This window comes from Gymnoscopelus braueri (assembly GCF_963280865.1).
Source record: "Gymnoscopelus braueri genome assembly, chromosome: 16".
In the NCBI taxonomy this organism is placed as follows: Eukaryota; Metazoa; Chordata; class Actinopteri; order Myctophiformes; family Myctophidae; genus Gymnoscopelus; species Gymnoscopelus braueri.
Genome location: NC_137616.1, coordinates 12,372,742 through 12,400,699, shown reverse-complemented (window position 1 = coordinate 12,400,699; position 27,958 = coordinate 12,372,742). Strand labels below are relative to the sequence as shown.

Genomic DNA, 27,958 nt, shown 5'->3' with positions numbered 1-27,958 from the left:
TCTCTCTCTCTCTCTCTCTTGATTACATTTTCCGTGCACACTGAAGCAAAACAAACCTGTAAACCCGGCCGGATTCCACTGGAGAAAAAAAAAAACCCTCGTGACAGAAGAAAGCTTGACTTCATCACCTATATCGCGTATTATTATTGACGTTATGCGTCTGTCTCTCTCGCTCATACTCCAAGGTCATCTGTTGCCGTGGCCTAATTTGATCATTTCCAATTAAAAGCGTGTTCATCCTTGGAGTAATTACAGTCATCTGGCTGGAATCCTCCACCCCCTTAATTGCACTACAGTGTTCATGTTTGTCTGCCGTTGACTGTATGCCGACCGAGCGGATAATATCATTAGACTGTGGCCCTAACCTTATTTACTCTCAGGCGGTTACAGAATATGTGTGTGTCTAGACGTTTTTATTTGTATTTCTCTCTGACATGATGCTCCACTATGGGCTGTGTGTGTGATCGTATAGGGCCTTGGTTCTCACAAAGTGGGGTCCGGGGGGTCCTTGGAGGGGGTACCAGGGGGTCCCCAGCAAAATGTGTTAATATAGCATCACAATGATTTTAACCTTTTATACTTTGGGCTATTCAAAAATAGCAGATTTACAAGCTCATAGCGAGGCACCGAGTGCCGCGCTACTGTATGAGCTTGTAGATGTGCTATTTTTAAAAAATCTTGGCAAATTTGTGCAAACCTTTGAGTATATGTCTTTTTTTAAGCGAACATTTGTAACTCAAATCTTTCCTTGATGGTGGTCCACGGCCAAAATACGTATAATTTTGGGGGTCCTTGACGAATCGATCTAATTGATTATTTAAAGAAATCGATAATCAATATGATAATTATTTTGGGCTTGTCATTTCAGGCAAAAAAAGTCAAAAAAAATCGAAACAAATAGCCGATGTACAAGCTCACAGCGTGTCACATCGTGACGTGTTGTGAGCTTGAAGATCGGCTATTTTCTGTACGTTTGCATGACATCGTTATGCGGTGAAGTATAATATAATGCTTAAGTGCTTAATCGATTAAATTAAGAAAATTCATAACTTTTTTGTGTCACCGTATTCAATAATAATATGTATTGCAATAATAATAATATGTGGGTTGTCACAAAATCCCAAGGCACACCTGCCCTTGTCTCACGTTTGGAAACCACTGGTATAAACCATTCTGTCAATTCTGAATCCCATTCCGCTTATCTAATCAAAATCTTTTTTTGGTGAATTTGTCTAAAATTGTTCTCTCTGTGCAAAATTCTGTACAGCCTAGGGTTGTTAATTGACACGGTACGACTAGCAAGCATCGAGTGAATATTCCCAGAGCGGCCGGGCCGAGTGACAGCCAAGTACGGAGGTGTGCGTGCGTGTGTGTGTGTGTGTGTGTGTGTGTGTGTGGGTGTGTGTGTGTGTGTGTGTGTGTGTGTGTGTGTGTGTGTGGGGGTGCGTGTGTAGACACACACACAGTCACACACACAGCATTGTCAGCATTTAAATCACCTCCCTCAACTCTCATTTACCACTTAAATATTCGGTGTCGCTTACGGCAACAAATAGCCTGCTGCGCATAGAGAGTGCAGGGTAGGCGAGAGAGAGAGGTGCACAAAGGGCCGCACTGCGGACGCCAAGCTCAAACGTTTACATCAGAGATTTGACTCTGAACTTCGTGGAATCCGGGTCATACATCCACCCCACTTCAAACTGGTTCCTCAACGGCAGTCCTTTTATTTGTTTCCTTTTGACTTATTTTCATGTTAATAAGGACACCCAACTTTGGTTTGTAATTTAGCCGTGGACCCCCCATCTGAAAAGAGTTTGTGCCAGGGACCCCATAAGAGAAGATTTGTGTATAAAATATATATATATATTTTTTTACAATTCTAGATTTTTCAAAAATAGCAGATCTACAAGCTCACAAAGCATTGCATTGTATGCGTGTGTAGAGTATAAAATACAGTTGAAGTGTTTCCATTTCCATGTTCCATATGTATACGCTCTCAGAGTCACAAACCTTTACACAAGTCCATTGGGATCCTTCCTAACTATCAATCATTTTTGCTGGGGACCCCCCGGAACCCCCTCAAAGGATCCCTGGAGGTCCCCGGGGGGAAATGTTCCCGTTTCTGCTGTTGGTATGTTGGTACTACCCCCCCCCCCCCACACACACACAGTCCTTTGCTCCTTTGCATACTCCTCTGCTCTCTCCCTTCATCTTTCCCCTCCTTCCATTACAGTTCTCTCCTTTATCCCTTCCTCCCTCCCCCATTGTCGCCCTCCATACATCCATCTATCCATCTTTCCATCCATCCATCCATCCATCCATCCATCCATCCGTCCACATATTCTTTGCGCTTTTGATAATTTTTTACACAAGTTAAATTCACGCTCAGGATTTTACTGTGTATTGCTACTTTGCTCGTCCCTCTGGAGAGAGAGAGAGAGACATGGGACACACATCACAGAGCCTGTGATGATGCTGTCATTCACCCCTTCCTCGCTCTCTCCGAGCACCAGGGCGAGTCACGCACTGCGGTCACGTCACCAGGGACTCCAATGAGCTGCTCTTCTGTCCCTTTTCGACAACGCCACACATCCTCAAGGAAACGTGGTCACGCAGTGTGTGCGTGCGCGCGCGCGTGTGCTTATGTGTGTGTGTGTGTGAGAAACTTCCTGTTGATGTAGGGTTTTCCTTGCAAAGCGGACGTTTTACACCACAGCTATTTAGTTGACTGTCTCAATTCACGCGGACGAGTCCAGCATCTTCCTCAAGGATGCTGTTGTACTTCAACCGTACACACACATCGGTGATGAAGGCCCTTCAGCACCGATTTGGGAATATTCACTGTGGGGATATTCACTCGATCGAATATACACTCGATCCCTACGGCATATAGGGATCGAATCTGTGACCCCTTTGACCACCCTATCTATGCCTGTCTGAGTGAGGAAGAAGTTTGACCTTCTTGCAGGTGTGCTACTGTAGCAGTGGTTTGTTAGCACATAATCAATGGCCTGAGGAGAAACAACCCAGTACAGTCCCGGGTTGATTTTGACAGCACATTTTGATCTAATTTTACTCATAGTCTTTTGAATAAAACTCGGTTTAGTTTTAGTCATATTTTAGTCACCTGAAATGTTTACTTTTAGTCTGATGGCATCGAAACGATTTTCACTTAGCTGCATGCCGAAAATAGCCGATCTACAAGCCCACATGCGACGCGTTGTGAGCTTGTAGATCTGCTATTTTCGGTAAGTGACACCCGTGCGCACCCATGATGACTTGTCTTTTAGTTCTACTGGATCTCTTCTCCACCTCCCAAACATTTTAGTCTAGTTTTTATTTTTTTACGAAATTGTCAATATATTTCGTCTTAGTTTTAGTCACCATAGCTTAGTTTTTATTTCATTTTTATTTTGTTTTCGTCAGTGAAAAAAGGTAGTCGACCGTCATTTTTCGTCATGTTTTAGTCGACGAAATCAACACTGACTGACGCAGACTCCATTAAGTCATATAGGTGAATAGCAGTGGTGGAAAGTAACTAAATGGTAAATGTTGCATTTATATAGTGCCTTACAATGTGCATTATACATTTCACCCATTCACACGCCGACGGCAAAGGAAACCAACCTGCTCATTGGGAGCAATTAGGAGTTCAGTGTATTGCTCAAGGACACTTCGACACTAACTCTGAGGGGGAGCCCGGGATCGAGCTGGGAACCTTCCATCTCCCATGTGGCCGCTCTATACCTCCTGAGCCACTGCCGCCCCTAACTAAGTACATTTACTCAAATAGGCTACTGTACTTAAGTACAAGGTTTGAGGTACTTTTACTTTACTTTAAGTATTTCAATTTTTTTTATTTATTAAATCAACACTAATGATTTAGATAGAATGTGAGCTTGTAGATTTTTGAAAAAGTTCAAACATTTTTGAATCATTTGACTACTTTTACTTTGGTTCTGTAAGTATATAGTGATGCCAATACTTTAGTACTTTTACTCAAGTATTTTTATATTGTGGTATTGCTACTTTTACTTAAAGGGATTGTAGGCGATTCAGAGATAAACAAAGAAAAAAACTCCAGCAGTTCGTTTCCCCGACCACCAGGGGGTGACGCAGGGAGGACTTCCATAGAGTTAAGGGGACTTCTAAACGGGCCATGCCGAATATAGGTTCCTTTATTCGGATACAATTCGCGGAACTGCCCGCCCCTGCCGGTTCTCTGAATTTTTATTTTTAAATAGGCTCTTTCATGACAAATTGACCACATATATGAAGTTAAACAACTAAATTCTATCCAAACGCTATCTGAAAAGTAAATTATGTGCCTCAAAAATGAAGTTTGAGAGCGTTTTAAAACCAAAAGTAAAAAGTTCACACGGACACGGACGCGCACGGATGCGCACATGCGTGCGTTAATTTACGGCCCGAGACAAACATAAACAGTAGGGAAATACGGATTTCAGAAAGAGGACTGTGTTTCAATGCAGGAAAACACCCCAGCATCATTATATAGTGGCTGATAGAGGGGGAAATGCAAAATAAATATATATAGATATTTTTCAAATTTAGGCTTAATGTTGCCAACAATCCCTTTAAGTAAGAAATCAGAGTACTTCTTCCACCGCAGGTGAATAGGATGAAAACACAGACGATGCATATCTGATGTAGTTCTACCTGCAGCTGTGCAGCCATCATGGTCTACTAAGCCAGGCGCTGTAGCGTATAGCTTCATCAGCATAATAGAACCCAAAGAGAAGAGGAGCTTCCTCCTTACCTTACCCACTGAAACCCTATACACTACTTTGACTGGGTTTCCCCCAAGAGTCTATACCAGCCAGGGGTAGGCAACCTTAGGCACCGGTGCCAACATTGGCACAGGGGAGGGTAACCACTGGCACACTGGCATACAGTAAGTGTGCGAGAGAGAGAGAGAGAGAGAGAGAGAGGATTACTTTTGTAATATATCAAATATTTAAAATATTTGTCAATTAAATTAAGTGCCCTCACACCTGTATGCAAATTACATCCTGCATGTAATTCTCCATTCATTCAAACTCTGAACTCTGACTGTGGGAGGGAGTCTGGTAGATACAGTAGGCGTGGGGTATTGCTCAGAGTCTAATGATCATTACAATGTCCTGATCATTTAATTTAAATGTGTTTTGATGTGGTGTCATAATCAAACATATTGTTGATATGGCACACTGACTATTAATTAAGAAAATAAAAACATGGCACTTCTCCTCAAAAAGGTTGCTGACCCCTGGTCTATGCTATACTATGCTTTTTTGCCTCTACACCTAATGTATTTGCCAAAGATAGCCATTAAGCTCACAATGTGTTGTATTGTGAGCTTGTAGAAGCGATATTGTCCGTCTGTTTACTCGAATGTTAGCCTATTGCGACATGCCCAGAATAGAGACATGTGGTCCATGTGGTTATAAGGTGCTATAAGTGATGTACATTTATTTTCTGTCTGAGCTGAAGACAGGGCGACCCTTGTTAACAAACAACAATACTAGCAATGATTACGGAATATTATTGGAATATAGAGAACAAAACACGTTTTCTTTTTTTACAAAAACATATCACTTACAGCCCATTTACACAACAGCTGTTTGACATGAAATTGCTCCGGCGATGATGCTCTGTAGTGGCCGACGCTATAGATGACTGTTTGGGCTCTATAACCGTAGCAGCTGCCGGGTGTGACTGGGTGTAAACTATGAGTGTGTGAAGCAGCACGTTGCTCTATAAGAGCATCCCACCGTCCCGTCCCCCCCCACCCCCAGACACATGTATTAAAAATAGAACATGTCGTATGAGTGGTAGGTATGCGTTGGCAATACGGGTCACTATGACAGGCTTCACTGGGGGGACCAACGATAGCCACGACCAGACGGGTTGCCAGATCTGCTTATTATAATTTCCCCACAAGATTTTATTTGAAAATAGCCGATCTACAAGCTCACAACGCGTCGCATCGCGATGCGTTGTGAGCTTGTAGATCTGCTATTTTCAAATAGCTGATGTTAAAGTGCTCATGTGGCCCATAGACGCTTCTTTTGGGCTGGTTTCCCTAGACCTGGTTGCTTGTTTCTCTCACAGAATCTGGCAACACTGGCCACGACACAGCAAAAACCCACTCTTGGAGGAGGGCTACCAGAGTTACATTAAAGGGATAGTTCACTTCACCCCCAAAAAGTGTCGGGAGGAATTAATTGGCATAATGACTAAGGAAAAAGAAAAGGTCTGGGTGCTCGGAAGTTAAAAAAAATTGGTGGGGGCCTCAAAACAAAGGAAAAAAAAAAAGGCACTCCTCTGGTGAAAAAAGTAAAAAAGCCTTTATTGATGTGGCTAGTTCATAATAGAAGTAGTTAAAAACTGGGATAACCCACGCGTAGCGGTCAGCACGGCCTTCTTCAGGGTATATGCCCTATTATGAAGTGCCTTGTTTTTTTCCCCCCTTTGTGGCATAATAACTTCCTCTCACTCAGGCCAGAATTCCTCCAAGTGCAGCTTTTGCAGCAGCACTCGGACAGCAGCTCCCCCGTGGCTTTCACGCCAGCATAACTGCTACATCAGGGGATTGCAGAGGAAACATTAGTTTTCATCAGCGTCGCTCCAGCCAGCAGGGCTCTTTCCAGGATGGCCCTGCAGTATACAGTGAGACAGTGGTGGAAAAAGTACTCAATTTATTTACTTAAGTAAAAGTATCAATACTGCAATGTAGAAATACTCTGTTACAAGTGAAAGTCCGGGATTCAAAGTATTGGTATCAAAATGTACTTAAAAAGTACCAAAACATTTCACAAGTTTCCATCGCGACGCATTGTGAGCTTGTAGATCTGCTATTTTCAAATGGCCGAAATGTATATAGGGCTGAAGTGGTTACTGTGTGTTGTGTGTGTAATAATAATCAAAATCTACAAAGTACAGTAACTAGTAACTAAAGTGTTCAAATAATTGTAGTGAACTGAACATTGGAAATACTCAATGGAAAGACACAAAGGTCCGTTTGGTTACATTTGTACGATCTCAGAGTTCCAGACCTGGGTCCATTTGAGTTCCTAACTATCAACTATTTAGCTGGGGAACCCCTTCAAGGACCCCTGGGGGTCCCCGGACCTGGAACCCCCTCAAGGACCCCTGTGGTATAAGCAGCTAACGTCAGCTCTGTTGCCGGTTGGAGTACACAGCTCATCCTCTACAATCATGCTGTGCTTTTGATCTATGGAATGCGGTACGGCTATATACCCAGTCATGGAACCATTTAGATGCATCAATATTAGCACGCCGGGAAAAAAGAAGACAAAAAATAAAAAGAGAAAAGGGGGGGAAAAAACAAACCGAGCTGCCTGCGGTAGCCAATGAAAAAACAGTTTTGCGTCCTTCAGCAGTTCTCATCAGAATGTAACCATAGCCTGCTATTTTGTGGTCTGCGTTGTGTTTGTCTGTGTTTGTGGATGCGCGCGCGTGTTTGGGAGGGTGTCTCTGTGTGTGTGTGTACACAATTGTGTTTATGTCTGCGTGTGGAGTGTGTGTGTCTGTCTGCATGTGCATTCACTTGTCTGTGTGTACGTGTGCACGCATATGTGTGTGTCTAGTATGTATGTGTGTGTGCGCGTGCCCGTGCGTGCTTTCCTGCGGCTTCTGTTAGTGTCATCCTTAGCATTTTCCCTCCTCAAAAAAACTGCAGCGTGCCGTTATCCGAAAAGTCCAGGCAAAACGGCACACATTCCGGAGGGGGGCAGAAATAGCATGTTTGGATTGCCGTGAACCCTTGCAACCGCATCTGGAAACATTATTCTTGGAAGACAGGTCATTATCCCAGGAAGCCCGACTGCAGAAATGCTCGGTGGAAATAAGCAAACTATACAACAATTGCAGCTCCAAATCCACTCAGACAACCACTGCTAGAGGAGATGTCTGGACAGAAGCTATGGTGGTTGTTATGGCTGCCTCACGCACCACACACTCTCTACCGGACCGGAAACACAGCTTATTGGGTCAGTATGCTGACCGACCGGGGCGTCCCGGTTTGGCCCGGGATTGTTCCGGCGGCTTCGAGCCGGGATATGCCCGAGTTCCGACAAATGTCTCTAAAACACTAAAATGTCCCGGTTTTCAATGTTTGTTCACTCTACCAAATTGTCCCGGTTTTCAACTAAAATTAAAATAATACTGCTTGAGTGCTTAAATAGATGTTTACAGACCCCAACCTGACGATAATAGCAGATCTAAAAGCTCACAGCGCAATTTTTTCCCTGGTTTTCTGCTGTCTCCAGTGTGAATGACTTGACTGCACAGTCATAGTAGTGAGCACTGTCACTATAGATGGGTTTCCGCGCGACGTCATCACAGAGCAGAGTGCGCAATCTGCGCATGCGCGGGGGAGAACGAACCGGAAGCGCCATTCACTCTATTGTTATTTTCGGGATTTAGATAGGCATAATGCTGCTATTTTAGGCATAATAGGCATAATGCTGCTATTATACACAAACAGATCCAACTTCCGACAAATCATTTTTATTGAGTAAAGAAGATATTACAAACTGCATCATTTAATCTACTTTCATTAAACCTGGTGAAGACCATTTATTTTAATGAATGTACAATGGCCAGAGATGCTGCGGGTAATAGCGCCCTCTACAGGCTCATCCCGCCACTGCGCGCGCATCATCCTCTCATGTTTACAAACAGGAAACCCATCTATAGCTCTTACATAATACTTGTTCACATATACCTAATACCAATACAAGAGAGAATGTGAAATATTAGGGTGTTACTGTATCCTTAACCACATGAAGCTTAGCGTCCCAATAGGCTCTATGCACAGCAGCCAAATTGTGAAGACATTCACAGGTGTTACCAATGATACTAATGAAGGCTCTGTTCCATTCTGGTCAAACAGAGTCAGGGTGCTGATGTTGTGCATGTTGGCTCACTGGAAACACTCTGCTACACCCAGTGCCGCTTTAGACTCCACAGGGGCCCTAAGCATGATACAGGACACATGCACGCGCGCGCAGCGTCCTTTTTTTTTGCGGTTCTGGGCGGATTGGGTTCGTTTTTTTCGCGGTTCTGGGCGGATTGGGTCCGTTTAAAAAAAAAAAAAAAAGTTATATATATATATATATATTTTTTTTCGGTGGGTAGGGGCCCTGCGTGGGGCGGGGCCCCACGCAGCCTGCGTAGTGTGCGTGTAGGGAGAAGCGGCCCTGGCTACACCAGTGTGTCAGGGGCGCCGGAATGGAATATGACCTGGGGGGACACATCAGGGACATTTTCGGGTTATTTCGGGTGGGTTTGTTGATTTTTGGGGGGGATAATTCGGTTATTTCGGTTAATTCGGTTCGCCTCACGCTCGCATCGGTCGCAAGGTGCGGGGGACTGGACTGATTTTATTATTTAATTAAAAATATATATATATATTATTTTTTGGCTTGGACACAGTGTCCTTTAATTAAACAGGCGCCGGCGCCACTGCAGTGTGTAACTCTGAGAGTGTACAAATGGAACCAAATGGACCCATAAGGGTCCATTTGGTTCACTCTCAGAGTTCTGGGGGTCGTGGAAATTGAAAAATCTGAGAACCACTGTGCCACACTAAATGGAATAGAGCCTTCATTAGTATCATTGGTAACACCTGTGAAGGAAGTGATAATATGGCTGCTGTGCATAGAGTCTATTCTGGGCATCTCATAATAGACTATTTTCAGCGAAGCGATTTGGTGTAGAGGGAAAAAAAGAAGATGACCAAGTAATGGACCCAACAAAGAATATAGGGCTTTTCACTTAAGTGGTGAAAAGCCCTCAGACCAGTGAAGGATCCTTAAAAACCCTGGACATGGTTATTGCAAGTAGACTTTAATATTATGTCCACTCCGCATCACGTCATGTTTCTTTCTTGGAAATTATTTTTGGCGAGCGATGGAACGTATAAATTAGGGTTTGCACCACTGAGGAAATGGAAATACCTATAACTCCTCCGTCCAAACTTTTGGCTGGTGAAGTGAAGTGGAGCATAGCTCTCTTCACTTGTCTGACCCAACACTGATCACAGCGAGAATGGTGAGAAGTGGGCAGTGGTGTAAAGTAATGTAAAGTAAAGTACATTTTACTCAAGTACTGTACTTGTTGCACAATGTTGAGGTATTTTTTACTTTATTGGAGCATTTCCAATTTTCAGTACTTTTACTTCTACTCCACTACATCTCAGAGGCAAATATTGTACTTTTTACTCCACTACAATTATTTGACAGCTTTAGTTACTAGTTACTTTATAGATTTGGATTATTATTACAAAACATACATTAACCACTTCAGCCCTATATAAATTTCGGCCATTTGGAAATAGCCGATCTACAAGCTCACAATGCGTCGCATTGTGAGCTTGTAGATCTGCTATTTTCAAAAGGTGTGTGTGCGTGCGTGTGCGTGTGCATACGCGTGTGCGTGTGTGTGTTTGGGCTGTTCAGACGTGGTAAAAAACAATCTGATTCCTGCAGTTGGCCCGGGTCTTGAATCAGACCCGAGGCTCTTTGCTGCATGTCATCCCCTCTCTCTCTCTCTCTCTCTCTCTCTCTCTCTCTCTCTCTCTCTCTCTCTCTCTCTCTCTCTCTCCTGCCTTTCCTGTCTCTCTGCTCACTAGTGAAATAAATACATAAAATTAAAGAAAAAAGAATGGTGACAAGTCTTTTGGGAAATGGTGAGACTTTCCATTAGCTGGAGGACTACAGGTCTCGATTTCCAGCCTTGGAGTGGAAGTATCCCCCTCCCCTTTGTGTGTGTGTGTGTGTGTGTGTGTGTGTGTGTGTGTGTGTGTGTGTGTGTGTGCGTGTGCGTGTGCGTGCGCGTGTGCGTGTGCGTGCGTGTGTGTGTGTGTGTGTGTGTGAGGATATAGGATCCATTGGCTCCTGACTGTCCTGGCGGATGGGAAACTGATCCCCCAAAAGTGGCAGCGAGTCAGAAGTGGTTGAATGCATAGTACAATCACAAGGGCTCATGTGATGAGATGTGACGTGATTGCTGTACTGTACTGTATATGTACACTAGATCACTGTTTTAATCCAAGACCGGGAACGCATCTGTGTCATTTTAAGATTGCGCTTTGGCTATTAAAAAATTGCAGATTATACAAAATATACATTCAAAGATTTGCACAGATTTTCAAAAATATCTGCTATTTTTGAATAGCCCAAAGAAATCTTAAAATGACACAGATGCGTTTCCGGTCTTAATGGATTAAACCAAGGCACTATTGGCTGTGTCTTTCCAACACCCTTTTTTCCCACCAAAATTCCTTCATTTGCTCCCACACACAATTTACGTGTCATTCACACAGAGAGATGCCCAATACAACCACAGGATTCTACTACTGGCCTTTCAGTAAGCTTCACTGGAGCAGAGCTACACATTAATGACCTTCCGCAAGGGCACTCCACCAGCGCTAGTGGCCTTGTGGTTAGAGTGTCCTACGCCCTCAGATTGGGTTCGTTTCAATCCCCGGCTGAGTCATACTAAAGGACTATAAGAATGGGACACAGTGCCTCCCTGCTTGGCACTCAGCATCAAATGGTTGGATAAAGTCCCTGTGACGTACTATAGCGTCGTCAGGGGTGGGCTGCCGGTGGAGCCTGGTGGAGCGCAGACCCCCCCAGGGGTCCTTGAGGGAGTTCCAGGGGGTCCCCAGCTAAATGATAGATAGTTAGGAACCAAATTGACCCTTATGGGTCTGTAACTCTGAGAGTGTGCAAATGGAACCAAATGGACCCTAACGGGTCCATTTGGTTCCATTTTGTACACTCTCGGAGTTAAATGAACATTGATTTTACAATATAAATTGGGGTCCCAGAGATAGAAATGCCATTACATGGGGGTCCGTAGCCTAACGCATGTCAAACTGGGGGTTAAAATGGTTGAAAATCGCTGCCAGAGCCATACAAATCTTCTCTTATGGGGGTCCCTGGCATATCTTTTCAAATGGGGATCCGCGGGCTAATAAGTGTCAATTTGGGGGTCCTTGACGTGAAGAAGTTTGGGAACCACTGCACTAGGGGACCCTAGTGGGACCCTAAATGGGACCCAATGCCTCCCTGCTTGGCACTCAGCATTAATGGTTGGATAAGTCCCTGTAACATAGCCTACTAGCGTCGTCAGGGGCTCTCCAATAGGCTCCACTAGCTTTGAAGCTGCGCACGCACCCGCACACACACCATTCGCAGTGTTCGCACCTCGCTTTACAAAACCTGCCGATCGCTCACATGCGCTTGAAGTAGCGCTCCACTAGCTAAAAAAGGAGGCAGCTTGGCTAGGAGATAGGCTCCTGACCTTTGGGCCACATGGCTCGGGGACCGTCGGGTCCCGAGGCTATACCACTTACAAGGGCACTCAGCAGGTGTTTATAACCACATGAACCCTAGCATCCCTATTCTAGGCATGTCATAATTGGTGAACGACTCATTTAGAGCTTGTAGATCGGCTGTTTTCAAGAGTTTTGGTGGTGGTGGCGGTGCTGAGGGAAAAAAGGGGAGGGGGCCATGTAGACCCGTGGTCAACGAAGTATACAGTATATGGTTTACGTCAGGGGTCTTCAACAGGGGGTCCGGGACCCCTAGGGGGTCCTCAGAATTACTACAGGGGGGCCACCAAATCTTTGTGTGATAAGATTTTCTTTTTTTACATTAACCACTTGAACCCTAGCATCCCTTTTCTGAGGAGAACTTTAGACAAAAATAGCAGATCTACAAGCTCACAACGCCTCGCACTGCGAGGCGTTGTGAGCTTGTAGATCTGCTATTTTTGGCAAAGAGGTTTGGTGTAGAGGGAAAAAAGAGCATCTGAAATCTGAAATCTGTGTTTAATCTGAAACACAATTTTATACAACATAGAGGGGGGTCCCTGCTTCATCTCTCTCTCAGCTAGGGGGTCCTTGGCCTGAAAAACCTTAAAGACCCCTGGTTTAAGTGCTTAACAAGGGGGACAGTGTGATTGGTTTCTCGCCCAGCAACCTCCTATAGTCACAAAGAGTTGCTGCTTCTTCTTTATTATTATTCATGTATTCTCCCCTCAGGTTACCCTGCTCAAACAATGATGCAGGTGAAGTGTGACGAGTGGGTAAAGTACTCACAAAGATGTCCACTAACAGTCTAGTCAGCACAGAGACCTGTAGTTACAGTGGCAGTTGTTTGAGTACAGTAAGTGCTGTGTGAGCAGAAGAGTGTCTCTAGTGAGAGCTCTCCGGGAAAGATAGCCCTGGCTTGCGTCTGTCATATAGGGGCTGGGAAACCAACCGAAAATGTATATAAAACCGACATTTAGAACCCATAAGTATAATGAGTTATGGAGACGCAGTTTTTTTTTAAATTATTAGCCCTTAGGGCTCAATACTAGTGTCTTTTCTGTTTTCTGTTATTGTGGGGAAAGATTTCGCTGAAAATAGCAGATCGACAAGCTCACAACGCGTTGTCGATCTGCTATTTTCAGCGAACGCTTTCCCCACAATACCGATGCTGGGGTTTAAGTGGTTAATAGATTTTCTATAATCAACTAAATCGATTAGTCACTAATTACCCACTTAATCCTGTATTAAACTTTAAAAAATAGTGAAAATAGCCGATCTACAAGCCCACAACGGCTTGCATCACGTTGTGGTCACTATCTAAGCGGAAGTACCGGAATTTGGCGGAAGTACCGCAGAAGGTAATGACGTTGCCGCTTAACACTTGCATGACTAAGCTATCAATATGACCGATTTTGAGAATTTAAAGTGGATTATCTTCTCTCATGAAGCTCTGAGAAAGTTCCCCTTTCATGACTTTTCCTAAATATTTGTTTCAAATCATCTCCGTTTTTTTTTTCTTCTGAAACGTATTATAAATATGAAATATATACCATATATACCATCCCAACCGATATATTTCGGCTAAATTGACCGCTCTCCCCCTCTCTCCCCCAGGCAAGAGCAGTTGACACCTCTAGACCCCCCGCAGAGCGGCCCGTAGACGAGCTGCGAAGCGAGTCTATGCGAGTCTATGTTGCCATGTCTGCTTATTATAAGGGACTTTGGGCTTGTTTTTCACGTCTTTCTATTATTATTAATATTATAATTATATATATAATTACATTATAATGGTAATACTTTTCTACTCCACTACAGCTCAGAGGCAAATCTTGTACTTTTACTTCACTACAATTATTTGAAAACTTTAGTTAGGCTACTAGTTACTTTGCAGATATAAATATCTTTTCATACTTGTTTAGATTAGAGCTTCATGCATTTTTATTAGGTATATATTTATACAGAAAGGTCTAACCAGGGACTGGTGTTGCAAATTAGCCTCGGCATGCAGTATGCAGTAACATTTTCATAGACCTGCTTATTTCTCTCGCAAAATTTGGCGACCCATTTTCCACTTTCCCTTTCACTGCAAAGCGGTGGAAAAAGATAGGATCTACAAGCATACAGCTTGTCACGCAGCAACTGTTTTATGCTTGAAGATCAGATATTTTGCGCAGGATTGAGCACATTTGTGGAACATAGCATTGTGTTCACTGTTGCACTGAGGGAGGAGGAGAGGAGACGCGTTTGTCAGCGACGTGGACAGCTGATAGAATGAGAGCTTTACGCTCAGACAATAACGTGAATATTATTATTATGAATAATAATAATATATAGGTTTGTCACTGGGTTGTTTACAAGTTACTATAGTTCGCTTGCTGCTACTAAATTTAAAGCAGCATCACATGACGGTCATATTATGACAGTCATGACGAAACTTCAACCAGTTTTTTGCACTTTCTCCATTTACAGCCCGTACATCTACATAAACGTTCGGATTTCAAATATAAAGTTTTTATTCCGTGGCCACGGATGTTACAATTGACTTCGGGTGGGTATAAGTAACCGTAACTTCTGTATTGTTCAATAAAAAGCATTTTAATCCGATTGGCGGTCATTTTCTCATAGAGTTATAGTGTATCAGAGTGCAATTACACCTCCCAACCGATAGTCACGTAGTTGAAAGCATGGAGAAAATACGGAGAAAATGGCCACCGATCGGATTAAAATGTTTTTTATTGGACAATACGGAAAATATGGGTACTTATGGGTTACCCGAATATAATTGTAACATCCCTGGTCATGAGGTAAGCACTTTATATTTGAAATCTGAACGTTTGTGTAGATGTACGGGCTGTAAATGGAGAAAGTGCAAACACCAGGTGTAAGTTTATCGCTACATGCTAAGAAGCTAATGTAAGTTCGTCAGCATTAGTTTGGGCACTTTGGGGTCGGATTAGTGTTTTTGTTGGAACATTAAGCCGACACGCAACACCACGTTTAATGTTACGTTGTAAACAACCACCACCAAACCTTTTGTTAACTTATAACTCGATCTCTTTGTGGTGAACGCTTGTGTCTCTTCAAGTTGTTGTGTTTTTCCCACATTGCTTGCCTTAGGATAAAATCAAGCATTGTGTTTTGTTCTCCACATCGATGTAGCGAAAATGTGTCCATATCACCTCTTCTCTTTCTCCCGAGCCCCGTGCAAAGCATTTTACCGTTTTATTTTGTAAAGTTTCGCTCTGAAATCTGAATCCTCCTGCCATTCATTTGACGGTGGTGTGACTCTGTGTGTGTGTGCGTGCGCGGCTGCAACTTTAAAAGGGGGTGTGTGTGAGTGTGCACAACGCATGCAGTAACACTTTCATAGACCTGCCTGCTTATTTCTCTCTCAAAATTTGGTAACCCATTTTCAACTCTCAGCTTTTTAGAAGACAATGGAACCCCCCACTGTTTGGGGGAGAAAGTGTGAACTAGTCTGGAGCAGAGAGGGGAGACAGTGGCCAATAGGATAGCCTGATTTGGGGATCAAAATGATATTTTTTCAGGCTTGGTGGAGGAGAATGAAACTTCAGTCAAGCGAGTGTTAACAAATCTGTTGAGATTCTCCGTGAATGAAACGGCTCTTGTGATTGGTCAAAAAAATATTGTTTTCCGATGGAAGTCCCGCCCCTATATAGACACTCTCTGCATTAGGTCGTGACCAGGCTTTTCTCAATTGTTTTGGATAATCGTGCATTACTCATAAACGAGGCAAAAGTTTGAAATAATGGTGATATTGATTTGAAGTCATGTATCGCCCAGCCCTCAAAGGGAAATACCACTCATTTTCAACATTGAACTATGTCTTTAATACACCTTAGAGCTGTTGTGTGGAAATAAGAAAAAAGTCCCCTCCCCCCCTTCTATGTTGCTTAGAACTGGATAATTGATTGAGGTCATGTGATCAGTGACATACGCAGGGTGTACTTTTGGCTCCGCCCCCTCAGCCCAACAGCTCTCAGGTGTATTAAAGACATAGTTCAATGTTGAAAATGAATGGTATTCCCCTTTAACCTATAGTGCAGTGGCAGTACAGTTATAGTTCTGTGTGTGCTAGAGTGTCTCTAGTGAGAGCTCTGGGGGAAGATAGCCCGCCGTCTGTCATCACAGGGCCAACAGAACGGAAAGTTTGGCAGGGGGGGGGGGAGAAAACCATGGCACGTGTGCCTGTTATTTTCCCCCGAACCAGGGCTTCTTCTTGGAGTATGTGTTTTGATGGAACTGTGGAGTTCTAACAGCACACTGACTTAACTGAGAACAGCATTGTGGAATGGGGAAAACATAAGTGTTTATTGTTGTGTTGATTTGTAAAATGATTTTCAATTCTGCATACTCGTAGATAAAAGTTGCAACGGTGGTGTTTTTTTTTCCTTCTTCACAGATACAGTACGCTTCTTTCAATTATCCTTTCGCTTTTCATAAGTGTTTGTTGTTGTGTTGATTTGTAAATCTATTCATAAACCCTGCATACTCGTAGACAAAAGTTGCAACGGTGTTTTTCACAGATGCCGTTCTTTCAGGTGTTCTTTCACTTTGAAGGATTCTGTCATCAAATCAAATGTTATGCAATATGCATCACATTTTTGCTATTCACGTTTACTCAGCCGTACACACAACTGACTCTGGAAAGACCATACTGTACTTGTGTTTGTGCACACTCTGAATTAACATACATATGCATGCACTATACATACATATACATAACATAACAGCATGTATGGCTGTTGTCCTTATCTCTACAATGAAAACACATGTGGGCTTTATTCTCCTCTATAGGGTGACAACAACAGGACCTGATCTAGCGCCTAGCTCTCATTTTCTTGAGAGCGTTTGGTAGTGCGTGACAGTCTAGCGTTGTGTTTACACGTTTGCTAGCCCATTAAGACCTGGCAACGCATCTGTGTATTTTTTTTTTATTTGAGCTAAAAAGCATTGTTTTACACTTTAGCTATTCAAAAATAGCAGATATACAAGCTCATAGCGCGGCACCGAGTGCCGCGCTACGAGCTTGTAGATCTGCTATTTTTTTTTCATCGTGAAAATGTGTGCAAATCTTTGAATATATGTATTCTTTTAAAGCAAACATTAACTCAAATCTTTGCTTCTGGGGGGTCCCTGGAACAAAATATTTTGAGATGGGGGTCCGCGGCCAAATTCATATAGTTTTGGGGGTCCTTGACATGAAAGAGTTTGAAAACCACTGATATACTGTAGAAACATACGTTTTTCAGAAAACCGTTTGTCCGAAGACATTTTGCAGAATCGGAACCTCAGGCCTCAATGGGCTAGATGTGAAGGAGTGAGAGGGGAATGAACACTCGCAAACGGTGTGTTTGTGTAAATGAGGGACTGTGTGTGAGGATGAGTGCCTGTTTGTGCACATGCAGGTACAAATATAGATTTACAATTTACAATCTTAGTAGCTAGGCGTTTAGCAGATGCTCTTTATGCAGAGAGCGGCATGTGGAAGTGTACATGTCATGAACCCGAGACAACAAACAACAACAAATAGTCACATAAGGTTGTATTGCTTCAAAGAAACTATAGGATACCCGGTAAACATTAAAACCTAGCATCTGTATGAACTCTAAATGCTATAATGAATAACATTCTTAGCATTTGTATCAAAAAGGGATACAAAGGAAAGATACAGTATTATGTCTGTGTCTCAATACTGTAATACAGCACATGGGTAACATAACATCATTGTTGCTTGTCTTGTAGAAACCTTCAAAACGGTTACTTTTCAGGAAATGGGGGGAAAAAATGTCCAATGGATCCAATGTAGTTATTTGATCTTGTTAATACTTTTCTATAAGCTCAAAACACGTCGCTTCGTGCCGCCTTTTGAGCTTGCAGATCTGCTACTTTTGATGCTTTTGTGTGACGCTGTGGTACGATCAAGTATGGTTAACCCATTCAATCCAGGAACACATCTGTGCCATTTTAAGATTTCTCTGGCTATTCAAAAATAGCAGATGTACAAGCTCATAGCGCGGCACCGAGTGCCGCGCTATGAGCTTGTAGATCTGCTATTTTTTTGAAAAAACATGAACATTTGTCATTTGTCAAAATGTTAATTTGTCAAACATTTGACAAAATGTCTTCTAAATCCTAACAGTTTGTTGAAAAAACGTATGTTTCTATATCAGTGGTGCTCAAACTTTTTCATGTCAAGGACCACCCAAAATGATATGTATTTGGCCGCGGACCCCCATCTCAAAATATTTTGTTTCAGGGACCCCCAGATTTGCTCGCTTTGAAAAATATACATATTCAAAGATTTGCACAAAATGTTCAACATAAAAAAAGAAAAAGCAGATCTACAAGCTCGAGTGCCGTGCTATGAGCTTGTAGATCTGCTATTTTTTCAATAGCCAAAGAAATCTTAAAATGACACAGATGCGTTCCCGGTCTTCATGGGTTAAATATGGAGGTTGAGAGGTTTCTTTTTGCCCCGACACTGAGCGAGGGTATTTACATGGGGTCCTTTCAGGGTAAAAATGGGGGGAAATGAGCATGTGAAATTGCAGTGGAGAGTAAAGGAGACAGGCGGGCGGTCAGTCACTGCTGCATTGTTGAATCATGGGACTAGCTGGATGGCTGGCTGGCTGGCCGTAGTGGGGAGGTGATGTCAGCCCTGCGGTATGCGTGCATGTGCGTGTGTGTGTGTGTGTGTGTGTGTGTGTGTGTGTGTGTGTGTGTGTGTGTGTGTGTGTACTTGTGAGGACCTTAATGGCCCCACAAGTATAGTAGAACGGGAGGAATAATGGAATCGTGAGGATAATGTTTTTCTGGTTCCTCACAAGAGAAATGGTTGTTTTTATGGTTCAAAAAGATTTGGGCTTATAGAATTTTGGAAAGAAATGAGAGATTAGGTTCTGGGGTTGTTGGGGTTGAAGTTAAATGCCTGATTTTTTACTTTAGTTATGTGCCGGTGTGTCATGCACCCAAAACAGCCGATCGACAAGCTCTTGAGCTTGTATTTTCGGCTATACTGTAGGGTTACATTTAAAAATGCTTTTTTTTTTTTTTACATGAATAAAATCAACACCCTAAAAATTTTAATGTCCTCGCAAGTATGGTAAAACAAAACGTGTGTGTGTGTGTGTGTGTGTGCACTCGCCCAGACCACTGCTGAAAGTTAACCCTCTCCCCCCCCCTCTCTGTGTTGTTGTGTCGCTTTCTATTTCCAGGGCGTAAGCGGAATGTCCGTGGATGAGCAGCCTGGAGCCCCCATGTATGTGTATGAGTCGACAGTTCACTGCACCAACATCCTCCTGTGCCTCAACGACCAGCGGAAGCGGGACGTCCTGTGCGATGTGACGGTGCTGGTGGAAGGGGGGAAGGAGTTCCGCGGGCACAGGGCCGTGCTGGCGGCCTGCAGCGAGTACTTCCTGCAGGCGCTGGTGGCGGGCCAGGCGGAGAATGGCCTGGTCGTCAGTCTCCCCGAAGAGGTAACGTATATTGATTATGGATCAGTGTTTTTTTTTCCCTCCCAAAATAATGGGACCCTGCGCTTTAGTTTTTTTATGGGTTCGGGGAGTATATATTTTTTTACCCCTTAAACCCCATATGGGTTACCGGAGTCCCTCAGGGCTCAATACTAGTGTATTTTCTGTTTTCTGTTATTGTAGGGAAAGCTTTCGCTGAAAATAGCCGATCGACAAGCTCACAACGCGACACGTTGAGCTTGTCAATCGCGTTGCGATAGCTTTCGCTATTTTCAGCGAAAGCTTTCCCCACAATACCGATGCTGGGGTTTAAGTGGTTAACATTGTTGTAAAGAATTTCAGAAATATTCCAAAAATCATAAAAACCTTAAGAAATAGTGAAAATAGCCAATGCTCAAGCTCACAACACATCGCATTCTGATGCATTGTGAGCTTGTAGATCGGCTGTTTTCACTAGTAAATAGGTACTTTTCTTTTTACTGTATTTTGTAAATTTGGGGAGACACCAAATGTATCTTTTTTGGGGTTCTTGGGCTGAAATCTTTCGGAGCCGCTAGGATCAGGATTCTATTAGATAGATGGATGGCATTTGTCATTGTAAAATTTAGTCACTCAACAGGGAAAAAAGGTGACTTTCCTGAAGAAAAAAACGTGCCCCCGCCCCCTCTCCTCGTACATTTCACACATCTCAATCAAAAACATTTTGAGTTCAAGTGAGAGACAGTGGGTGGGAATCCTGCCCTTGTAGACAACGCAACAGTCAAAACCCCTCTGCTGAAACCAATACAAAAGAAGCTTCTCTTCTTTGGCAGGCTGACAGCTCTTCTAGGCAGGGTGCCCGCTTCGCTTCCCTCCTTTCCTGCTCGGTTTGAAGGGAAAAACATTGATACACACATCCATTTACCCTCCCTATAACACTGTCACTTGCCTCCCGGCCCATTCCCCTTCCTCCAACACTGTTGTTATCACCGTGTTTTTTGTTCACTCTCGACGTTGTGATCATTTTTTTTCTGGGACCTTGATTCGTTCCCTACCAACTGTGAGAAGTTTTTTTTTTTTTTTTTTTTTTGTCACGCAAGAGCGTGAGAGCGAGTGTGTCAGCCTCGCAGTGTTTTAATTTGATCTGTTAAAATACTGATTGCCTCGGGGATGGAGTGGGGCGTGTGTGTGTGTGTGTGTGTGGGGGGGGGGGGGGGTACATAATACCGGCTGTTGGGAAAGTGATTTGCCAATTAGCACGTCACCAATTCGCTCCCCATCGCCGTTAGCGGGTCGCACTTCGCCGTGAGATTAGCGCCGTCACAAAGCCTTCAACTTTCCTCAACCCCTTCTTCCATGGCTTCGAGCCTCACTTTGGCGCTGCTATGGCTTTAAAAACCTGAGCCGCGCCGCGCCCCCCGTTCGGAGCCTATATACTGTACCCTCGGCTGACGAAACAATGAAAGAGATCCTTGTGATGGATTGATGTTACACAGCCAACTGCTGGTACTCACACATGCATAGGAGAGCACATGCATGTCATTGCTGAAAAAAAGAAAACTTCTATCTCCATATTTTACCTTTCTTTTTCATAAATTATTTCCCACTTCGTCGTACAAGAATGCGAGAGTAGCTACGAGCTCACAACGTGTTGCATCGCGACGCGTTGTGAGCTTGTGTCTAAATAACATTGGATTCATCGGAACGCAGGGTATTTTTTTTCCCCCATTTCCTGAAAAGTATAACGGTTTTGGACATACAAGGTTTCATACTGGTGGAAGTTGTGGAGCTCCTTCCAGGGCCGGCAGCATGTATTAATAAAGCGCCAGGCTGTCAGGCGTCAGCACCAGTGCCGCCCGCCGCACGCGACATGATCATCTTCGCTGTCGGGCACAAACCCTGTATCTCCTGATTTATACTTTTTATGTTTTTTGTATATTAACCCCTTTCAATCTGGGATTCCGCATCTCATTCGTCATTTTTAGATGTCTTTGGCTATTCAAAAATAGCAGATATACAAGCACCGAGATATACAGGCACAGAGTGCCGTGCTATGAGCTTGTAGATCTGTTATTTTTTTGCAAATCTTTGAATATATATATTTTTTTAAGCGAGCATTTGTAAAATATTTTGTTCCAGGGACCCCCAGAAGCAAAGATTCTAGTTACAAATGTTCGCTTTAAAAAGTATGTATTCAAAGATTTGCACAAATGTTATACAAGCTCATAGCTCATAGCAGATATTCAAGCTCAGATATACAAGCTCATAGCGTGGCACTCTGTGCACATTTTGAATTTGAATCCTGTAATGTAACAGTTTTGGACATTATCAGGTTTCCACCTCATATATAGAATGAGGCAACGATATAGAATTCAGCATCAAAAAGATCCTTCCTGGAGATTAATCAATTTTAGTCTTCTGTAAAAAAAGAACAGTGTTATGGTATTTTTGGGCGGTGAAACCGCCCCTATAAGTGAGATTTGGAAAAATGTACATTTTCCTGCGCTGTTATCTGGGCCCAGGAAATTAGTAGAATTATCCTGCGCTGTGATTGGCCAATCACAGCCTATTCAGGACTGTGATTGGCCAGTGTCACATGACACATGTGCATAGCCCTATATAAGCAACCATAACTTGAAAAAAACCAAAATTTGGTTTTTTTTCAAGTTATGGTTTTGTCCATCATAAAGAGTGTTTCAATAAATGTATTTATCCTTTGTACATGATTGATGTACAGTATTGTGATTAGCTAGCAAGACACCGCCCACTTCACACAGGGTGTGATTTTTTTTAACTCAAAGGATGACTCCAGGGAATGGCTCACCCGCGTTCAAAGCGCAAAAAAAAAAAGGAAAACGAAAATCCCAGCATCCCTTTCATTCACTCTTTCCGGCTCCATGAATTATGCATGAGCTGCTGTGTATTTCAGGTGTGAGGAGGGAGTGACATATTGCGAAGGGCTGGTTCTTTAATATGCCTAGGAAAGGAGTTTCTTCTGCTGGGGCGGGGGGGGGGGGATTTCAACCCCCGAGCCTCCCGTTTCTCTTTGTCCAACGGCTGCTAGATTTTGACAACATTCCAGCGATGCTGTATCGTTTAGTATAAATAGACAGCAAAGCGGGACATAATGAATATTGTCTTTGTTCTCTCGCAAAGGCAACAAACTGCACATGTGACTAAATCCTATTCTGCTATGAAACATAGTGGTTATATAAAAATCCAAAAAATCACTTTACATGTCGTCCGCTGGGTGTAAACCATATACCGTCGGTCCAAAGCTGTTACTTTTCTAGGGAATGGAAAAAAGAACCCATGTGAAACAATGTAGTTATTACTTAGTCACATGCTCTTTTTAATACTTTTCATTGGTTGATACTGATATATTTTTTTTTAAATTTTTTCTAAATCCCAACAGTATTCTGAAAAAACATATGTTTCTATATCAGTGGTGCTAGAACTTTTTCAGGGCAAGGACCCCCAAAATGATTTGTATTTGGCCGCTGACCCCCATCTCAAAATATGTTGTTCCAGGGACCCCCAGAAGCAAAGATTTGAGTTCCAATGTTCGCTTTAAAACCATATATATTTTAGGAAGGAAGATTTGCACACATTTTCACAATTTCTCAAAAATAGCAGATCTACAAGCTCGTAGCGCGGCACTCGGTGCCGCGCTACGAGCTTGTAGATCTGCTATTTTTGAATAGCCAAAGAGTAGAATTATGCTTTTTAGCTCAAATCAAAAAGTTAATCAGATGCGTTCCAGGTTCTTAATGGGTTAACAAACAAGCTTACATTTGATAGTCTTCCGGTTCCAATTTTCCAATTCTTGTTTCTGCGTGAGTTCTTCTCTCTCATAATTGGATAAAATTGGTATCCCAACCTGAAAATGCATTTTTCTGTTTACTAAAGAGCTGGATAGACAGGGAGACTCCTGCTGTAACTGAACAAACACATCAGAATATAGAGCTATTTAACACTTATTTCTAACAAAACACATATCACTTACCCTACCCAACTTCATTATTTATAAAAAACCCACTCACCAGACTTAACCGCCTTCACTTTCACTTGAACATTTTTGAAATTAGATGATCTACACAAGCTCACAATGCTTCGCATCGTGCCACGTTGTGAGCTTGTAGATCGGCTACTTATGCTACTTTTGCAAGATACAACAAAGTGGGGCATTAATTTGCGGAAAAAGAAAACATAAAATGTTGAAATACGGAGATATAAGGTTTCTGCCTGCAGCAATGATATGCTGTTTTTTACTACCCTTGGCAGAGAGAGAGAGAGAGAGAGAGAGAGAGAGAGAGAGAGAGAGAGAGAGAGAGAGAGAGAGAGAGAGAGAGAGAGAGGAAGAGAGAGAGAGAGAGAGAGAGAGAGAGAGAGAGAGAGAGAGAGAGAGAGAGAGAGAGAGAGAGAGAGAGAGATACCTTTACTTATCCCACGGGGGAAATTCAGTTGTCAGTTACAGTGGCATTACAGCAGTTATGAAACACAGGACAGATACAGAAAAAGAGATACTGCTGCTAGGAGGTAAGAAATAACACTAATAGAAAATGACTCAGCAGGTAAACGCACACAGGGGTCATCAATTATGTCCGTACACGGACGAATGTGTCCGTGGCAAGACTTGGCCTTGCCCGTGGCAAATTCTTTATACACACCATTATAATGTTCTTATTTTGATCATAACATTCAATTACTGAGGTTTTCTTCAGAATATGTATGACACTGATTTACTATGACTCTGTGCTAGCCTTGGATCAAGACCATCATAGATGTGTTTTTATCGAGTCTGACTTTTACTTTCGGTGTCAAAATTGATAAAATACATCATGATAGTCTTGATCCAAGGCTAAGACTATGTATGCACTCATTAGGAGTCCACAGGACAGCGGTTCTCAAAATGTTTTATTTTCGAGGACACCCATGACTCTGAGAGTGTACAAACATTTGTACACTCTCAGAGTTACAGATGTGTAAGGGTCACAGGAATAAGGAAGAGAGTCCCAGAAACCAGGTCTACTACAAACATATTGCTTGTCCCCCAGCGCTTGGAATGCCTGGAAATTAGCAGGCAGTCAAATGAGTTATTAGTAGTTAAATTAACTGATTTAACTCAGAGATTTAACTGAGTTAAATTAGCCACTTAAACCCTATGTACTTCGTTGACCGGAGTCCCCCAGGAATCTATACTATAGGCCCTCCCTCCTTTTTTCTGCATTGCGACGCCCTGTGAACTTGTAAATCTGCTGTTTTTCGGCAAATGTTCGCCCCCCAGAATAGGGATTTTTCAGTGTATATACCAGTGTCAAAAGTGGGGTCTGGGGACCCCCATGCAGGCCCAGGGGTCCTTGAGGGGGTTCCAGGGGGTCCCCAGCGAAATGTGTTAATATAGCATTAAAAAACTGTTTAACCACTTTAATCCTATATATACAGCTTTTTGATAATAGCGAAGATCTACAATCTCACAAGGCATCACGATGCGGCGCTTTGTGAGCTTGTAGAGCTGCTATTTTTACGATTTTGAATAGTTTTTAAAACATTTTTAACAACACAAATCTTGTGTGGTGGTCCCGGGCACGATATATCTGTCAGATGGGGGTCCTTGGCCAAATGCACTTGGGGGTCCTTGACATGAAAATGTTTGAGAACCACTGGTATATCGTCTCTGTCGGGGGGGAAACCTCTTATGTCCAAAAACTGTTACTTTTCAGGATTCAAATTCAAAAATCACACCCAGTTTGAAGAGAGTGGTGCCTTTGATGAGTTAATTAGTTAACTGGTTGCATCTTTGTGTTGCAATCAGCTGCAGCTGTTGAGGCCGTGCTCATACGGACGGACGGACGGACAGACACACACACAAAGTCAGTCCTTGGAGTGGCTAGCACCACTCAAAAATAGCAAAAGTAGCAAATCTACAAGCTTGCAGATCTGCTACTTTGATGCTTTTGTGTGACGTAGTCGATGTAGTATGATCAATTCACGGAAAAAACTAAATATGGAGATAAGAGGTTTCTGCCCGAACAGCAACGATAATATAGTATTATCTGTAACCTCTGCCCGGGAAATGACATCTCTGTCAGTGTGGAGACAGACAGACGAGTCCCACTCTCTCAGCTCTCACAGAGGGATGTCATGTTGTTGACGTGGTCCGTGTAGTTTGATGGTCCCCCCGGTGGCCCTGTGCGTCACGACTCACACACCCTACGATGACTCATACGCGCCTGTGACACATCTCAAGCCTGAGTGTCTTCACTGAGTGTCACCACTGACTGACTGACTGCACCAGACCTGGCAACCCCTCCTAGGATCCTCAAGAAGACTCCATGTATCTTAATAAGTGATAAATTGTAATTGAATGCAATCATAAAGAGATAAAGTCACTTATAAGTAATTAGTGGTTATTATTAAAGCCATTAAGACCGGGAACGCATCATGTGTCATTTTATAGATTTCTTTGGCTATTAAAAAAATAGCAGATCTACAAGCTCATAGCGCGGCACCGAGTGCCGCGCTATGAGCTTGTAGATCTGCTATTTTTGAATAAAATGTAAGCACATTTTTAACTCAAATCTTTGCTTCTGGGGGGGTCCCTGGAACAACATATTTTGAGATGGGGGTCCGCGGCCAAATACATATCATTTTGGGGGTCCTTGACATGATATAGCAACATACTGTTAGGATTTAGAAACATTTTTTAGATATGTAAACCCCCCCCCCCCCCCCCCCCTCGCCCGCTCACTGCTGTCCTGCTTCCCCCCTTTGGTGCCCTTGAGAACATCAGCAAAAATGACCACCACAAAAAAAAAAAAGAACACACTGCTGATGGCTGCCACCCACCTACGCATGACAAAAGGTCAAATATGAATGAAAAGGGTCTTAGAGAGCAAAAAGGGGGCAGAGGGGGGGGGTGGTTGCACTGTAAATAACATATGAAACAGAGACCACCCTCTCACCCTCCCCCCACACACACACACACACACACACACACACACACACACACACACACACACACACACACACACACACACACACACACACACACACACACCTCCGCCCAGCTTCATCTACATCACTCCTCCCTGATGTGACCTCTGCCGGGCCGGTCTCGCCGCGGCCCGGCAGTGACATCATCCATATCTAATGTGATTGTGTTTTTTCCGCCGCAGAGAGAGAGAGAGAGAGAGAGGGACAGAGACAGAGAGAGAGAGAGAGAGAGAGAGAGAGGCGGTTACACAGTGAAATTATCAGTGTCAATTTGTAACTCTGAGAATGTACAAATGTACACATCTCTGAGTTAAGACAGAGAGAGAGAGAGAGAGAGAGAGAGAGAGAGAGAGAGAGAGAGAGGGGGGGGGGTACAGCCTGTTAATCAAGGCTTTGTTAGGGCATCAGATCAGGGAAACAGAACAATCCTGTTTTGTCTGCATCTCCCTCAGCAAACGTACCGCACCAACTCCGGGCCAAGAGTGAAGGGAGGTGGGGGGGGGGGGGGGACACTTGGTTTTGCGTCGGACGATAAGGGAGGCTACGCTTTCTCGTCTTCTCTCTACAACACATTTCTCGGGAGTCTCCGCAAGAAAAAACCAAAACAATGGGGGGATTCATGGGGACGTCGGCGTCCTGTTAAATGTGAGAGCGGAGCGAGAGGTCGACAGGGAGGGGTTTCAGAGAGAGAGCCCTCCACTGGAGAGAGTGGACATCACGAGTGTGTGGTCGTGACAGATAGACAAGGGAGGGACAATTCACTGTGCTGTGTGTGTGTCTGCTTTGTACAGTAGATATATCGTTTTTTCTCTGCCATCTCTGCTTTATTGTAAGCTGTGACTTTAGTTCTGCCATTCAGAGAATTCAGTTCGATACAAAATCACGGACGTACTGCTTCAAAAACTCAGTATGACTTAAAAAGTCTGAACTACGCTTTGTTCCATGACAAATGTATGAAAAAAGACGATCTGTAAGCTCATAACGTGTTGCATCACGAGATCTCTGTGTGACACGGCCTATAATGACATGCCCAAAATAAGGACCCCCAGGGTTGAAGGTTGCTGACATTTACACATGAAATAGTTCTGCATAATGTTATTGCATAATAATTATTTTTACCTGATCGCGGACCAGGTAA

At 43.3% G+C, this 27,958-nt stretch overlaps 1 protein-coding gene across 1 annotated transcript in view; it reads left to right on the top strand.

Moving 5' to 3' along the window:
• bach2b (BTB and CNC homology 1, basic leucine zipper transcription factor 2b) overlaps positions 1-27,958 on the top strand; it is a 160,556-nt gene that overhangs the window by 85,929 nt on the left and 46,669 nt on the right. Inside the window, 1 exon segment of the mRNA XM_080452551.1 lies at positions 19,588-19,848. Within this exon segment, the coding sequence (XP_080308677.1) occupies positions 19,600-19,848 (249 nt within the window). The 5' untranslated portion in view covers positions 19,588-19,599.